We start from the raw sequence: 17,058 nt of genomic DNA, 5'->3' as shown, positions 1-17,058 counted from the left end.
GATGGGGCTTCATCTTCTGGGAAACTGTCATCCTTAGTTCTGGATGGGGTGGTTCTGCTCCAGACAGACTCAGTGCGTAATCTGGGGGTTCTCCTGGACTCACGACTCCTGCTCGAAGAGCAGGTGGCAGTCGTGGCCAGGAGGGCCTTTGCGCAACTTCAGGTTGTGTGCCAGTTACGCCCGTTCCTGGATCATGAAGCCCTCCGAACAGTCACTCATGCCCTGGTTATCTCCTATATAGACTACTGCAATGCACTCTACATGGGGCTACCCCTGAAGAGTATCCAGAAGCTTCACTGGTCCAAAATGAAGCCACGCAGGCTATTTTTGGTGCACCTAGGTGGGCACATATAACACCGTTGCTGCGCGAGCTGCACTGGGTGCCAGTTTGCTTCCGGGTCCAATTCAAGGTGTTGGTTATCACCTTTAAAGCCCTACATGGCATGGGGCCAGGTTACCTGAGGGACCGTCTCATCCCCATTACATCGGCCCGCCCCACCCGATCATCCAGAGAGGGCATGTTACGGACCCCGTCCATAAGAGAATTTCATCTGACGGGGTCCAGGAAGCGGGCCTTTTCTGTGGTGGCCCCTGCTCTCTGGAATGTCTTGCCCCTGGAGGTGAGGCAGGCCCCTTCTCTCCTGACCTTCCGGAAGGCCCTGAAGACGTGGTTTTGCCGTCTCGCCTGGGGTGGGAAAGGGAATAACCATTCTTGGGGATGGCTCGCACCCTAGAGTCCCTCCCACCAGCCTGGATTTTACATTTCTCTTGGATTTTATTTATTTATTGGGTTTTATTATAATGGTTTTATGTGATTTTAATGTTTATGTTTTACGGGGAATTTTATTGTAAACCACCCAGAGTCCCTCTTCTGGGGGAGATGGGCGGTGGCTAAATATGAGTAATAAACAAACAAACAAACAAACAAACTTCATTTATTTAAAAGATTTATGTGGCCACCCATCTTGTGGCACGCAAGAAATAGTCACCTTGACTGCATTTAGGTTTGATTGTGTTTCGGAGGTAATTTTTTTTTTAATCCGTTCAGTTGCATCCGATTCTTGGAGGCTGCCTGGACAAGTCCCTACAGGGCAAGGTTTTTCGGAAGGGGTTTGCCATTGCCTCCTTCCTGGGGCTGAGAGAGAGTGACTGGCCCAAGGTCACCCAGCTGGCTTTGGGCCTAAGGCGGGACTAGAACTCACAGCCTCCCGGTTTCTAGCCGATGCCTTAACCGCTACACCACACTGGCTCTCGTATGTAGATTAAAGCCAGTCAAATTTAACCTTTGCCCAGGCCTGGCCTATTTCCCGGGCCTGCCCGCCTTGGGGGTAAAAAATGTTGCACGCCCCTGGTTTGTCTGCTGCCATGGCATTCAGTGGAGACAGCGTCTAGGAGGCGTGTTTACGACAGCAGCCGAAAAGTTGGAAATTGGGGTGTGACTGATTTCTGGGTAGACTCTTAGAGGATTACGGTGTCCTAACAACCCGCCCTGTAAAGGAGCCTGTTTAACCTTCAGCTCAAGCAAGTGGCGTGCCAAATAGTTTCAGTTTTCGAAGTGGTGTAGAAGAAGTGCATTGGAGAGGTGTTACTCCTTCTTTTTCACTTCTGGAAGGGGGAGAAGCCACTGCCTTCACCTCCTGCTTTCTGGCTTCCCTGCTGGGTCCCTGTTTGCGCCACCCCCAAACCCTGGGCTTTGTCTGACGGTTACTCCCCCTGGCATTGAAACGGACCGAGAGGAATAAAGGGAGAGCCCTCGCGGGGTCCGGGGGATGGGCCCGGGTGCCGCGTGAGAGAGGGAGCCATTCCGAGAAAATTAGGTCACGCTCCTCCCTCGCTGTGGGCAGAATCGGTCCAGCTGCTTCTCTTGGGCAGCCCCAGCTGGTGAGAGCCCCGCAGATGCCCACACACAGCTGATCTTGGGGAGAGGCCAGCCCAGCCCGTTTATAGGGCAACAGTAACTTCATTGTGCTCCCCGCCAGGCAGGAAGAAGCGAGGAGGGCGGGCAAAGGGTGCACTGGCTGCAGAAAGGAAGCTAGTGGGCCGAGGGGGGTCCCAAGCCAGCCCTGCTGCCTGCCCCTGGCCTGTGCGGTGAGGGGGCAGCCGGGCCAGGCTGGGCCAGCAAGCACCTCTTCCTGGAAGCGTCCACCCCAAAGCCCTGCTTCGTCCTGGCTAAGCCAGAGCCACCATTGCCCTTTCCTGTTTACGCTCCGGAGGCTGACTGGTTTCTTTTTTAAGGAATGCAACTCTTGCGGGCCATCAAGGTCCCTGCTCCGTCTTAGGCTCCTCAGCGCCCTTGGATTGTTGCCTGTAGCCTGTTCGCCAGGTCCGGGCGGCTGGTTGGTGAGGCTTTGCCCATATGTCCTGGGCTGTCCCAAAGAGAAAGTCCTGCTCGGTTTCCAGTCCTGCCCCACCTGGAAAGCTTGAGTCTTCCTGAACTTGATGCCCTTCAAGCAGATTGGGAGAAGAGCCTGCCTGTGTCAGTCTGCTTCACGAGAAGCTGGTGTGAACAAGACATTTCTCTGTATTGGGACCAGAATGGCCTTGACCAGCCTGCCCCCTCCTGATGGCTGGAACTCCTGGGCAGTGCCAGGCCAGCCCATCTGGAAGCTGCAGGGAGGGCGGGTGCTGCTGACCTGAGCTTCCCATGGCAGCCTGAAGGGCCGGCTGTCTCCACTTTGGAAGAAGGGAAGTTGAGGCTTGAGGGCGGGTATGGATTGCCCAGCAACTGGCCTGTGGTGGGTTCCACACCTTCCTTTCTGGGATCAGTCTCTCTGATCCTGGAGATCTTCAAGCCTTGTTTTTTTGAAGAAGAGGAATTGTCCCTCGTTGCTCTTTGTGGGCCTGACCTTAACCTCGGTGGCTTCTGCCTTTTCAAGAATCCAGCCTCCTTCAAGCTGAGCTGAATTCCCAGGAACACCATGCAGTTTTCTGGCAATAGCAGAATCATAGAGTTGGAAGAGCCCTCTGAGGGCATCAAATCCAACTGCCTGCCCACTTCAGGATCCACTACAGGATCCCTGATAAATCACTATCTGGACTCTTTGAATGTAGAGCTGGTTTGTCTCTGCCTTTAGGATGTTTTTCCAACTCCCAGTTTAGCCTAGAGCCTTGCAATTGCATAAGAGTCTCCCATCCAAGTATGAACCAAGCTAGACCCTGCTCAGCTTCTGAGCCCAGGCATTCACAGCCAGGTTTAGGGAAGATTCTTTTCAGATTGCTTAATTTGTACAATTTAGAGGCCACCTGATTCCAGACAACTCTGGGCAGCTTTCACTTTAAAACAGAGGAAACGATACAATAGGAAACAGATAATGTATGTCTAGAAGAAAAGGAAACCATACACTCCAAGCGAAAAAGAAACCTGTGAGTTTCATGATCACCCCACCCCAAGCCCTGGGAGAACAGCCAGGTTTTCGGAGACTGCCAGAACATCAATAGGGTGGGAGCCACGTAGATCTCTGGGGAACGTGATTCCACAGGGCAAGGTGTTGTGACAAAAAAGGCACATGTCCTAGTCCCAATAGATGACATTGTTCAGTCAAGGGGATCTAGAGCATATGCACCCCTCCTGCTCCAGAAACCAGCTCTGTACCTGAAGCCAAGCTCACCGGGTCTCTTGGGTGCCATCTGATCCTGCGAGCGTCACGCTTGCAGGGACTCGGCAGCTATCCCTTTACCACAGCAGGTCAAAACGCAGTGAAGTTGCTAAGGCTGGAAAGTCTGGACTTCTCCCTCACATCAGCCAAAGTTTACATGGGAGTAAGGAAGGATCGAATGGGAAAGGAGGCTGTTTCCACCCCAGGATTGCGTGATATTCCCAGTTCCCGATAGAAGGAGCCCAAGGAGAGCCGTTCAACACAGCAGCTGCCAAAATGGGCTTGGGCTCAGGGATTAGTGCAGGCTTGACATGTGAGAGCCACTGTGGATGAGGGGCACCCCTGGGCTGTGAAGGGTGGCTGCTTTCTGCTGCCAGGTCAGCTGAGAGTTGCAGCCGCAGCACATCTGGAAGGAGGGCCAGGTTGGGGTGGCGCTGGGAGAGAAGCAGCCACATGCAAGAATGTCTGGTGGTGCTTCATTCTGGGGCAGATGGCTTCTGCGCCATATTTTCATTTATCCCAGGCACTCAGGACGGGATGGGGCCACTTGGGTGTTTACATTCACAAAAGCGGGAGTGTTCTGAGAGGGCTAAGCTTTGCAATGAGCCAGGAGCTTCGCGTGGGTCAAATCCCTGGGGTTTCTAGTTTGGGATCCTCTTCCCCAGTTTCATGCCCTCTAGGGGTGTTGCACTACAGCTCCCATAACCCCCAGCCAGTACATTGGTTGGCTCTCTGGGGTTCTGGCAGAGGCCCCTTTGCAGAACAGGGAAGGTTGGGTGCAACTGCTTGCAGAGCATCTTCTCGACCCCTGAGCTGCAAAAACTTCTCCCTGGGTTTCCTCTGTCCAGGAAGGCGGGGTGAGCTTTGCCAAAAATATTTGGGTCGGGGCGTCCCTTCGGTTCGCCTCTGAACATGGCCCCAAAGGTATTCCCGAGCGCTCTTTCGCACCTGTCCTTGCTCTTCCCCAGGTACCTCCGGATGAGCTTCTGTTGGGTGGGGCAGAGTAGCTTGCCTGTGAAGTTGATACCTCCAAAGTTAAAATCAAGGCTGGGGGCTGGCTGAGCCTTGGCAGTTGTGTCCTGCCTTCCTCTCTTTCCCACCAAGCAGCGAGGAAAGGGGACCACATGGAGCTCAGTTGAGGGGAAAATGGCCAATTCGTGGCATCTAAAGCGATGCTTTCAGGTGCAGCAGCCTTAATCCCCCTCAATCCTGTCTCTGCCCATGTTAGGAGAGGGTTTGTTCCATGTCAAGCCTTGGTCCCTCCAGCCCAGGGGCGGTGAGTTGAAAATCTCCCTGGCAGTAACTCCAGGGAGGCCACAGGACCCCATTCCCTGGCTGTGCTCAGGCAGAAGCTAGACTGCCATTGGTCGCAGAGGTTTCATTTGGACTGAGCAAAGGGTTGGACTAGACATCCTCAAGGGACACTCCCAACTCTAGGATTCTTTTCTGATCCCCACGAGGAGACATCAGGGGCTGAACGGTCCCCAATATCTGTAGTAGATGCGAATGTTTTAAAAATCAGGTAAATTTCAGGGGGCTGCCCATGCAATATTTGTGGAAAAGCTAATTGTGAGCTAACGAGGCCTACTGTAAATTACAACCCACCCCAGTATTCTTGCCGTGAAAACTCAATGGATCAGCACAACCAGAGATATGTCGGTATACCATCGGAAGGTGAGACCCCCAGGTCGGAAGATGGTCAAAATGCTACAGGGGAGGAACAGAGGATGAGCTCAACTAGCCCCAGACGTGATGACGCAGCTAGCTCAAAGCCGAAAGGACGGCTAGCGGCCGACGGTGCTGGTGGTGAACAGCGAATCCGATGTTCTAAGGATCAACACACCATTGGAACCTGGAATGTAAGATCTATGAGCCAGGGCAAATTGGATGTGGTTATTGGTGAGACGTCAAGATTAAAGATAGACATTCTGGGCGTCAGTGAACTGGAATGGACTGGAATGGGCCACTTCACAGCAAATGACCACCAGATCTACTCCTGCGGACAAGAGGACCACAGAAGAAATGGAGTAGCCTTCATAATTAATAGTCAAGTGGCTAAAGCAGTGCTTGGATACCATCCAAAAAACGATAGCATGATCTCAATTTGAATTCAGGGCAAGCCAACTAACATCACAGTGATCCAAATATACGCCCCAACCACAGATGCTGAAGAAGCTGAAGTAGAGCAGTTCTATGAGGATCTGCAGCACCTACTGGACAACACGCCTAAAAGAGATGTTATTTTCATCACGGGAGACTGGAATGCTAAGGTGGGCAGTCAAATGACACCTGGAATTACAGGTAAGCATGGCCTGGGAGAACAAAACGAAGCAGGACATAGGCTGATAGAATTTTGCCAAGACAACTCACTCTGCGTAACAAACACTCTCTTCCAACAACCTAAGAGACGGCTTTATACATGGACTTCACCAGATGGACAACACCGAAATCAGATTGACTACATCCTTTACAGCCAAAGGTGGTGGACATCTATACAGTCGGTAAAAACAAGACCTGGAGCTGACTGTAGTTCAGATCACGAACTTCTTTTTGCACAATTTAGGATCAGACTCAAGAGATTAGGGAAGACCCACAGATCAGCTAGATATGAGCTCACTAATATTCCTAAGGAATATGCAGTGGAGGTGAATAGAATAAGGGACTGGACTTAGTAGATAGGGTCCCAGAAGAACTCTGGACAGAAGTTGGCAGTATTGTTCAAGAGGCGGCAACAAAATACATCCCAAAGAAAGAGAAAACCAAGAAGGCAAAATGGCTGTCTGCTGAGACACTAGAAGTAGCCCAAGAAAGAAGGAAAGCAAAAGGCAACAGTGATAGGGGGAGATATGCCCAATTAAATGCAAAATTCCAGAGGTTAGCCAGAAGAGATAAGGAATTATTTTTAAACAAGCAATGCGCGGAAGTGGAAGAAGACAATAGAATAGGAAGGACAAGAGACCTCTTCCAGAAAATTAGAAACATCGGAGGTAAATTCCAGGCCAAAATGGGTATGATCAAAAACAAAGACGGCAAGGACCTAACAGAAGAAGAAGAGATCAAGAAAAGGTGGCAAGAATATACGGAAGACCTGTATAGGAAGGATAACAATATCGGGGATAGCTTTGACGGTGTGGTCAGTGAGCTAGAGCCAGACATCCTGAAGAGTGAGGTTGAGTGGGCCTTAAGAAGCATTGCTAATAACAAGGCAGTAGGAGACGATGGCATCCCAGCTGAACTGTTCAAAATCTTGCAAGATGATGCTGTCAAGGTAATGCATGCTATATGCCAGCAAATTTGGAAAACACAAGAATGGCCATCAGACTGGAAAAAATCAACTTATATCCCCATACCAAAAAAGGGGAACACTAAAGAATGTTCAAACTATCGAACAGTGGCACTCATTTCACATGCCAGTAAGGTAATGCTCAAGATCCTGCAAGGTAGACTTCAGCAATTCATGGAGCGAGAATTGCCAGATGTACAAGCTGGGTTTAGAAAAGGCAGAGGATCTAGGGACCAAATTGCCAATATCCGCTGGATAATGGAAAAAGCCAGGGAGTTTCAGAAAAACATCTATTTCTGTTTTATTGACTCTTCTAAAGCCTTTGACTGTGTGGACCATAACAAATTGTGGCAAGTTCTTAGTGGTATGGGGATACCAAGTCATCTTGTCTGCCTCCTGAAGAATCTGTATAACGACCAAGTAGCAACAGTAAGAACAGACCACGGAACAACGGACTGGTTTAAGATTGGGAAAGGAGTATGGCAGGGCTGTCTACTCTCACCCTACCTATTCAACTTGTACGCAGAACACATCATGCGACATGCTGGGCTTGAGGAGTCCAAGGCTGGAGTTAAAATCGCTGGAAGAAACATTAACAATCTCAGATATGCAGATGATACCACTTGGATGGCTGAAAGCGAAGAGGAACTGAGGAGCCTTATGATGAAGGTGAAAGAAGAAAGTGCAAAAGCTGGCTTGCAGCTAAACCTCAAAAAAACCAAGATTATGGCAACCAGCTTGATTGATAACTGGCAAATAGAGGGAGAAAACATAGAGGCAATGAAAGACCTTGTATTTCTAGGTGCAAAGATTACTGCAGATGCTGACTGCAGTCAGGAAATCAGAAGATGCTTAATCCTTGGGAGAAGAGCAATGACCAATCTCGATAAAATAGTCAAGAGCAGAGACATCACACTGACAACAAAGGTCCGCATAGTCAAAGCAATGGTGTTCCCCGTAGTAACACATGGCTGCGAGAGCCGGACCATAAGGAAGGCTGAGAGAAGGAGGATCGATGCTTTTGAACTGTGGTGTGGGAGGAAAATCCTGAGAGTGCCTTGGATTGCAAGAAGATCAAACCAGTCCGTACTCCAGGAAATAAAGCCAGACTGCTCACTTGAGGGAATGATATTAAAGGCCAAACTGAAATACTTTGGCCACACAATGAGAAGACAGGACACCCTGGAGAAGATGCTGATGCTGGGGAGAGTGGAGGGCAAAAGGAAGAGGGGCCAACCAAAGGCAAGGTGGGTGGATGATATTCTAGAGGTGATGGACTCGTCCCTGGGGGAGCTGGGGGTGTTGACGACCGACAGGAGGCTCTGGCGTGGGCTGGTCCATGAAGCCACGAAGAGTCGGAAGCGACTAAACGAATAAACAACAACAGGTTCCTCAGCCACCCCCCCAGTTCTGACCTGTAGAACTTCATTCAGTGTTGGAAGATCGGGCATAACGTCCATCCTCTTAAAAGAGTTCCTGCTGTTGACTCTCAATGAGAGACTGACTGACCTTCCTGAGCACCCCACTTATGCTGCCCTGAGCCATTTGCAATAAATCAGCAAAGATTTCAGGCTCAGAAGTATTGAAAGAGGAAAGGGAGACCTCCCCTGGCCTGCGTTTTGCGGCTGAACCGAAGGAAGCTCGAGATGAGGTTGGCCAGGGGCCCTTTGCCTGCGGGGGGTGGGTGGGGGATGACTTTCATTCCCAGAGTCCTTTTGTTTGTTGGGCAGGGGTCTTTTTCTTCAGGGTCCCTTTGGGGGTGGGGTTGAATGCCAAAGAAAGAAGTAGGTGCCCCCAGTGGGAGGTTGCCCCATTCCTGGACTCCCAGACTTAGAACCACTTTTTCTGTTACGAAATTCTTGATGGAGAATTTGCCCACCTCTTGGGAAGCCCAGTTAGTGCGGCTTCCTGTGTTTTGGAGACCCACGAAGCCAACCTGCATTTCTGTCCCCGCCCTGAGTATGGAAACAACTTAGCTTGTGCCAAGCAAAGCCTGAATGTGGGGTTTTGGCTCCCCCGAGTGGGCAGAAGGTGGGACTTCATCCAGATAGAATCCAGGCGGCAGGACTACAACTCCCAGAACTCCCAAGCGGTCTGTCCAAAAGTGTCTTGATGGCAATGGTAGAAGAGAATTGATTTTCAAGCCTTGCCACTCAGCAGCTAAATTCAGAACAAAGCTGTGGTTTGCTGAATATAAGTAGTCCTTGCTTAATGACCATTCATTTAGCAACCGTCTGGAGTTAGCAACAGTGCTGAAAAAAACGACTTACAACCGTTCCTTGCAGTTACGACCATCACGGTGTCCCTGCAGTCACATGATTGTGATTCGGGCACTTAGCAACCGTGGCACATTTACAATGGTCGCAGCATCCTCCGGTCAAGCAATCACCATTTTCAACCTTCCCAGCCAGCTTCCAATAAGCAAAATCAATAGGGAACCATGTGGTTTGCTTAACAGCCACATGGTTCACTTAACGTCTGCCACAAAAATGGTTATAAAATTTGGTCTGGACTTGCTTAACGACTACAGTGCTTAGGAACCTAAATTCCAGTCCCAATTGTGGTCATTAAGCGAGGACTACTTGTAAGCCATAACCTGCTGGGTCTCTGCTTAGTTTGCCCTTTTCCAACCCAGCACCCCTGATCTGCCATCCCCGCCAACCCATCACAGGTGGGATCCTGGCGTCCACTGTTTTCAACAGGCAGGCTGTCCTCCACGAGGCCGAGTCCAGCGGCCTCAGGTTCCTCTGCCTGCTGGACGGTCTCCTTTTCTTCCCGCAGACATCCCAGGGAGTCCCGGTGCGGCGCTTCAAGACCTTGAGCGACCTCATTGCCCTCTATCTGCAGCCAAACCAGGGCCTGGCCTGCGCCCTGCTCTTCCCCGTGGAACGGGAGAAGGAGAAGGAGAATGCGGAGGAGAGGGACTACTCGGGTACCAGTCCGCCCTGCCCTGCCCTGCCTGGCCCGGCCCTGCCCTGCCCATGCTGTGTCCCAGTTCCGCTCTTGGGATCAAACCGGGATGCAGCGAGCTTCCGTTTGCAGCTGGGGGCAGAGGGGGCAGCAAGTGCCCCGCTGAATCCATGCCTTGGCACCTTGCGCTGGGGGAGGGGGGAATCGCATGCCCCTGGTCCCGGTCCCTCGGGCCTGAAATGCCAGGACTTAAAAGGAGCTGTTGGGCAGCTGTCTTCCCCTCTCTCTCAGCAAGGGACGGCTGAGGGCTGGGGGGGGAGGTGGGGCTGGAGTCATTCTCCGTTCGCTAATGAAACTCCTGGAGTTTGCAACACACCTGTGCGTGCACACACACACAGAGAACTCTTTGGAGGTGTGGCTGCAAAGCTGCTGTTGCCACTAGCCCAGTTTCTCAACCTTGGCCAATTAAAGAGGTGTGAACTTTGATTCCCAGAATTCCCCAGCCAGCAATGAATTCAACTGAATCCAATGAATTGAAGTTCACACATCCTAAAGCGGCCAGGGTTGAGAAACACTGGGCTAGCCGGCCAGGGTGGTCCTTTCCAGCTCATGACCCTTCCCTGCGGTCACTCCTGTTCCTTGTTGCACTTGGGAGGCTGTTTTCAGCGGATTGTTTTTTGTCTCTCAGATGGCGAGGATGAGAAGCCTCCCTTGCCACCTCGCTCGGGCTCTACCAGCATTCCGGTTGGTAGCAGCACTTCCATCTTGATGACCAACACCCCTGCAGTGCAGGACCGAGCTCTCGAAAGGTAACACAGAGTCACGAGCTGAAGAGGGAAGGATAAGAACAGAAGCCCAGTCCGGCTGGGTGGGGTGGGACCCCCACCCTCGGTCCCAGCAGGGACCCTGCAGAGGCTGCCCCACTGCCATCCAGGCTAAGTAGAGCCATCCATCTCCAGGACTCCTTGAATCGCTCCAACCCGTTTTTGAAGCCAGCCAGCCCCGCGTCTTGTTTTTGAAGCCAGCCAGCCCCACATCTCACGGCAGTGAATTCCAAAGTTTAATTATGCCTTGTGTAAAAAAAAAAACCCTTTTGTCCTGCCTGATTCTTCTAGGATTCAATTCCATCGAAGGACCTCTAGTATTTTGGGAAGGGGAAAAGGGTGTCTCCCCTTGTCCATTCATAATTTTGTACACCTCCATCCTGGTCCCTCTCATTCGCCTCCCTTCTAGATTAAACCCCCCCAATGTTGCCAGCTTTCCTCAGCCGCCTTAGGGGCCCTCCTCTGAACCTTCTCGAGCTCCACTGTGTCTCTGTTGAGGTGCAGCGACCAGAACTGCACACAATATCCCAGATGCAGTTGCACCACTGACTTATAAAAGGGCTTTATGAGGTGGGCATCACTATTGAGTGTTGATAGGTACCAACTTGGGCAGTTAGACAGACACTGGACAGGCAGGAGCCAGTGCAGTCCATCATGGACCCCTCACTGCTTTCTAGAGTTGGAAGGATCCCTTGAGACCATCCATTCCAACCCCTTGCTCAAGCAGAAATCCAGATTAAATCCTCCTGGATTGTGGGCTGTCCACTCTCTCTGGACTGCACCCCTTAGGCATTCAGTCCTCTGGATCTGGACTTACTTGCTTATTACCAGTGAAGGGAATTTTTCCTGGGGGGAGCCTGGCCTCCCTTTGTTCACTCAAGGTAGCCTGAGGTCTGCAGGGGCCCTGGGTGGAAACTTTCCCTTCCTGTCACGGGGCAGCGCAAGGCGCTTGAGTGTGACCCAGCTCAGCTGTCCTGTCTTCCAGTACCACCAACGGGCTCAGCACCATCTCCCACGAATACCTGAAAGGGAGCTACTCCCTGGACTTGGAGGCGGTGAAGGGGGGGGCCAGCAACCTGCCCCACCTCAACAAAACTCTCGTCACGTCCTGCAGGCGCCTGCACAGGTGAGACAGAAAACCCAGTCGGGGCAGCCGGAGGGATCCCTGAAACGGGGAAATGGGGCGTCTTTCCAAGCCCCAGAAGGGGGCTTCTCTGGCGATTCGCCGCAGCGAGATTGAGCTGCTAGTGGCCCCACTGAAATAATGGTGTGGCCAGACTTACCATTTCTGAGGCTAAGCTGGAATTTGCTTGTATAGCACAATATGCTGGATGGTATATTTCAATGCTGTTTTGCATTTTTACTTTAGGATTGTTTCAGTTAGAAATTGGGGTGTGATGTTTTAGAGCAGTTATCTGGGGTTGGAGAGAAAATTACAGGCTCGCTCTCTCTCTTCGGACCAACATCAGCCTTCACCGGAGAGCTCTTCAAGGGCTGAACCAGGGTCTGGGTAGATGGACGTGAAGTGCTTCTTCTTACTATGGAGCACAGCAGTGGAAGTTCAGGGTAGTTCATTGGTTACCCCATCCATGCAAAGTCATTTCCCAGAAGGGAAGCGTAAATGCATTGCGTGTCTTAGCCTTCCTCCGCTGAAGATCCCTCCAGATGGGTTGGACTGCAATTCCCAGAATTCCAAGCTGTACCAGTGGGACATCCTGGTCCTTTGATCCCAGTAGATCTGGAAGGTACCCAGTTGGGGAGGGCATCTGTAGAACCAGGGAAAGCTCACTGTTTCTTAGGAGAAAAGCCTACAGAGGCCCCCACTAAGACAGCAGATGAACGTGGTTGGTGGTTGTGGAATGCCAGGAAATGGGGGGAAATCAGGGCAGGGGGAAATGGGGTCTTCTACAGAGGGGCCCGGATTGGAACCCAGCACAGGGTGCGTGGTGCAGCGGGAGCCCAACTGATCTGTGCCACTGTTCTTCTCCTTCCAGTGAGGTGGACAAAGTCTTATCAGGCCTGGAGATCTTGTCCAAGGTGTTCGACCAGCAGAGCTCCCCGATGGTCTCTCGGATCCTGCAGCAGGTAAATGTTGCTGGCTTGAGATGAAAATAACTACCTAGAGGACCCGGGGAAGGGGGATTTTTCCAGGTCCAGTCAATGCCCAGGCTTCTAGACTCGAGGGGCCAGGGGGGAATGACAGCATTTCCTTAGCTCTGGTCTTCGTCTTTGGAGGGCTGCCTTGGCGCAAGCCCCTTTCCCTCCCCAGCGTAGGGTGGAGAAACCCCACTTCCCTTAATGTAGGCCGTGAAGAAACAGAACAGCTGGCCGCCTGGAGTTGGGGGGCTCCGTCCCTAGGGGTTTCAAGTGGCGTTCTGGCAGTTGTTTCTCTGGGGTGATCTGAGGGTCCCTGCCCTGTACAAGGGGGTGGACTAGAAGACCTCCAAGGGATTTTCCAACCCTAGGATTCTGGGATTCAATGAAATACTGTCATGTGTAACACTGCCCAAATATATCCTTAGAATGGCAGCTTCCTTTGGGGAGGATTTGGGGTGAGTCTATCTGCAAATCACTTGAAAAACACACTGTGCGTTTCTCTGAAATCCTCTGAGCTGCTGCGTCCTTTCTGCCCCAGCAGTTCAGAAGACTAAAGAGGAGGCCAGCGGCAAGGTGGGGACGTGGCCCCCTCCTCCTTGAGAGTCCCCATCAAGGGCCTTCTTCTGCTGGTGGGAGGGCAGGGGAGACATTTTTATCTGGGCAATCCATCAACTCGTAGTACAAAAGTTTTTCGTAAGCAGTGTTAGGATTATTTGAGATCTTTTGTTATGGCTGCGTTCTTAGTATGATTTTGTGCTTTGATTTAATTGTCTGTGTTGGTGCGAAGGCTATAAGACCCATCAATTAATGGGATAGAGGGCTGGTTTTTCTATTTCCTTGGCCTCCCCTTCCCCAAACTAAGGCGACTATAACTTGTATGGCTTGGGGCAGCTGGGACCAGCCATCTGGACTCCCTCTGTGCCCCCCAGCAGACAACCCTGGGCAGAAGTCTCTTGTGGCCTGTGAGGATCAGCTCAGGGGCTTTAGAGGGTGACCTGGAGCACTGGGGCACAGTGTGAGGGTGGACTTTGATTCCGGCACCCTGGGGCTCTCAGGGTCCTCTAAGCCTCCATCTTGAATCTTTGTTTTTCAAAACTCCACCTTGTGGCTTCCAGACTGCCGGACAAACAGGAGAGCAGGAATTGGACAGTTTGGTCCTGAAGCTGTCCATCTTGAAGGACTTCCTCTCCAGTATTGAGAAGAAGGTGAGTGCTCTCCTGGCCTCATCCATCTCTGTCTCTGGCTTAGTTTGTTTGTTTATTTGTTTGTTTATTTATTTGTCCAATTTATCCCCGCCCATCTCCTCCCGTCGGGGGACTTTGGGCGGTTTACAACAATCGATTAAAAACCATAACCATAAATACAGAGAATAAAATACAGTAATAAATAATATAAATAGAGGAAAAAATAAAGAATCCAAGTTGCTCCCAAGCGCCTCTTCGGGCAGCCGTTGTGTCCTCTCAGGCATTGCTCTTACCCCAAGGAGCAGGCAGGATCTGCTCTCCAAGGGCTTCAGAACTTTCTCCAGCTGGCACAATCCATGGACTGGGGCTTCAAGTTGCCTGCTAATTTGGGTGGGAACAAATCACAGGCCTGTCAGACAGCAAAACGTAGCTCTCCGCTTGCTTTTGACGGATTACGGTTTTGTTTCCATGAGGGAGGGCAGGAGGCCCGGGGAAGCTGCCAGGGACGTTGGCACCAGAAAATACAATTGGGGCAAGACAGAAAGGGCCAGCGGCGTTGCACAAGGATGAATTGCGTGTCATACTTCTGAGATACTACACTTCCGCTGGGTAGTTCAGTCTGACCTGTACGGCAAACAGCGTCTATTTCACTTAACCGCACGAGGAAGGTGGCGTTATGTGCGTGAGGCAAGGACCACCCTGGAGCTGAGGCTTTGCTAACAGATTGGGAGTCATTGGTATGTAAGGGAGAGGTTTTTAGCCTGAGCAGTTAGACCAGCCATCTGGGATTAGGGTTAGGGTTAGAATTAGACTGCAAGTCCATCATCCATAGCCAGCTTCTGGTGGGCACCAGATTTGTTTGTTTGTTTGTTTGATTTCTTTAGCCGCCCATCTCAGCGAGTGATTCTGGGCGGCTTACAACAATAAAACTATAAAACAATTAAAACAATTACAATTAGAACAGGTAAAATGTAAAATAAATACAAAATAAATATACATGGCTGCCAAGCGAGCAATGCATGGATGGCCAAGAGATGGGACCATCCACACGCTCGAGGCCCCAGGCCTGGGCACAAAGCCGGGTCTTCACGGCCTTACGAAAGGCCAACAGGGTCGGGGACATCCTAATTTCTGGAGGGAGGATGTTCCAGAGGGCAGGCGCTACGGAGGAGAAGGCACGCCTTCTAGTTCCCGCCAGCCGACACTCCCTGGCTGACGGGACCCGCAGCATTCCCAACCTACTAGATGGAATTGGATGGGCAGAAACAACTGGGAGAAGGCGGTCCCTCAGGTAACTCAGTCCCAGGCCATGGAGGGCTTTAAAGGTGACAACCAGCACCTTGAATTGCACCTGGAAGCACACCGGCAACCAGTGCAGCTCCTGTAGCAGTGGTGTTACATGTGCTGAGGAGCCAACACTATTTACTATCCGTGCTGCTGCATTCTGCACCGGTTGAAGCTTCCGAATGCTCTTCAAGGGCAGCCCCACGTACAGCGCATTACAGTAGTCTAGACGGGAGGTCACGAGGGCATGAGTGACTGTGAGCAAAGCCTCTCGGTCTCGGAATGGACGCAGCTGGCGCAGAACCCGAAGGTGTGCAAAGGCCCTCCTAGCCATTGGGCAAGACTTACTAGAATTTCAAGGACCAAGTGATGGTGGGGCAGAGAGACTTAGCACTTCCTACCAAGGCTGATAAATGGACACACAAAGTAGGTGGACATTTGGAAGGATGGCAGGCTCTCCAATATTTGAATTCCTTGGGACACATTTAGGGGTGAAAAAAGGGACTGAACAATTTCACGTGTTGCTGAAAAACGGGGGCAAGTTAGTGGCGCGAGGATGCTGATGCGAAGGGCCTGTTCTGAGTTGCCATTCCATCTGTTGTAGGCCCTGAAAGCGCTCCAGGACATGAGCTCCGCTGCCCAGCCTGGACTGGCTCAGCCATGTTTTCGCAAAGCAAAGAGCATCCCTGTTCAAACGTTCGAGGTAAGCCATTACAAAGATGACCGTAGGGCTGGGTGGGAATCTGATTTTTTAAACCCTGAAGCCTGCAAAGTATTGGGCAGTATTTAAGCCAGTGTTTCTCAACCTTGGCCACTTTAAGACGTGTGGACTTCAACTCCCAGAATTCTGTGCTGGGCTGGCTGAGGAATTCTGGGAGTTGAAGTCCACACGTCTTAAAGTGGCCAAGGTTGAGAAGCACTGATTTAAGCAATTCTTCCTGAGAAGCCCAGAGGCTCAAAGGACAGCCATTTCTCATCTGGGTGGAAATTAGGTCTCCTTTTGTGGGCTCACAAAAGAGATGGTAATGTTTAAAATCTTCTCTGCAGGTGTTCAGTCTTCCCTGCTGTCTGAGAATTCTGGGTGTGGTAGTCCCAGCAGGGCCCCATCATAGGAAGGCAGATGAAACGGATCTCTTTGTAATGCTCCTGTTTCTGTAGTTATGTATATCTGCTCCTCAAGCGTTACGCAAAGGAGGAGATGACTGCAGCTCTGCCTCGTGCTGGAGGGTGGCTGCCCAGTTTCCTTCTGTCCATCCAACCATCTCCCGGTCCTTGCTGTTGCTGTCCTCTGCTCCACTCAACAGGTACAGCCTTGTGGGTCGGAGAGTGTCTCATGGCAATGCATCTTTTCAGGTGAAGCTGGACCTGACCTTGGGCGATCTCACCAAAATCGGGAAGTCACAAAAGTACACCCTGAGTGTGGATGTGGAAGGTGGGAAGCTGGTGGTCCTAAAGAAGCAGAAGGACTCCCAGGAGGACTGGAACACCTTCACCCATGACAAGAGTAAGGGAAACTCGGCTCTTGTTCGCAGGGTAATTTTGTGCCGTCTCAGGGATGGGGTCCCAATCCTCTTCCTCTCAGCCATCTCTGTGAAGCTGGGACCTCTCTTTCCTATCTAGGCAACATGTGGAAGAAACCCTGTTTTTTCATGTCTCCCACCCACTTCACTCAGGAAGCATGACCTGGTCCTTCAACAGACAGCATGGCTCACCTCCCACATTCTGAAATTCCTGTTTTATGTTTCCAAGGGTTGCTGACTTCTGAAAGGAAACAAATGCAGGATGGATGAGGTGATTAGCCAGGCTTCTCCCCAGCAGGCTAGGCTAGAAATAACTAACAGGTGCAGAAGAGTCCAGAATTTCTGATGAGGAATTTCCTT

The 17,058-nt window shown here is 51.3% G+C and overlaps 1 protein-coding gene across 1 annotated transcript in view; it reads left to right on the top strand.

Annotated features, from left to right (window-relative positions):
- The window catches only part of INPPL1 (inositol polyphosphate phosphatase like 1), a 61,673-nt gene that overhangs the window by 20,514 nt on the left and 24,101 nt on the right, over positions 1-17,058 (top strand). Inside the window, exons 3-9 of the mRNA XM_063306030.1 lie at positions 9,661-9,811; positions 10,478-10,598; positions 11,599-11,739; positions 12,608-12,698; positions 13,826-13,915; positions 15,783-15,881; positions 16,532-16,682. Of these exons, the coding sequence (XP_063162100.1) occupies positions 9,661-9,811; positions 10,478-10,598; positions 11,599-11,739; positions 12,608-12,698; positions 13,826-13,915; positions 15,783-15,881; positions 16,532-16,682 (844 nt within the window). The remainder of the gene's footprint in view (positions 1-9,660; positions 9,812-10,477; positions 10,599-11,598; positions 11,740-12,607; positions 12,699-13,825; positions 13,916-15,782; positions 15,882-16,531; positions 16,683-17,058) is intronic.

Source organism: Candoia aspera, chromosome 5 (genome assembly GCF_035149785.1).
Source record: "Candoia aspera isolate rCanAsp1 chromosome 5, rCanAsp1.hap2, whole genome shotgun sequence".
Classification (NCBI taxonomy): domain Eukaryota; kingdom Metazoa; phylum Chordata; class Lepidosauria; order Squamata; family Boidae; genus Candoia; species Candoia aspera.
Note: the sequence above shows the minus strand (reverse complement) of the source record. Positions and strands in the feature narration are given on the sequence as shown.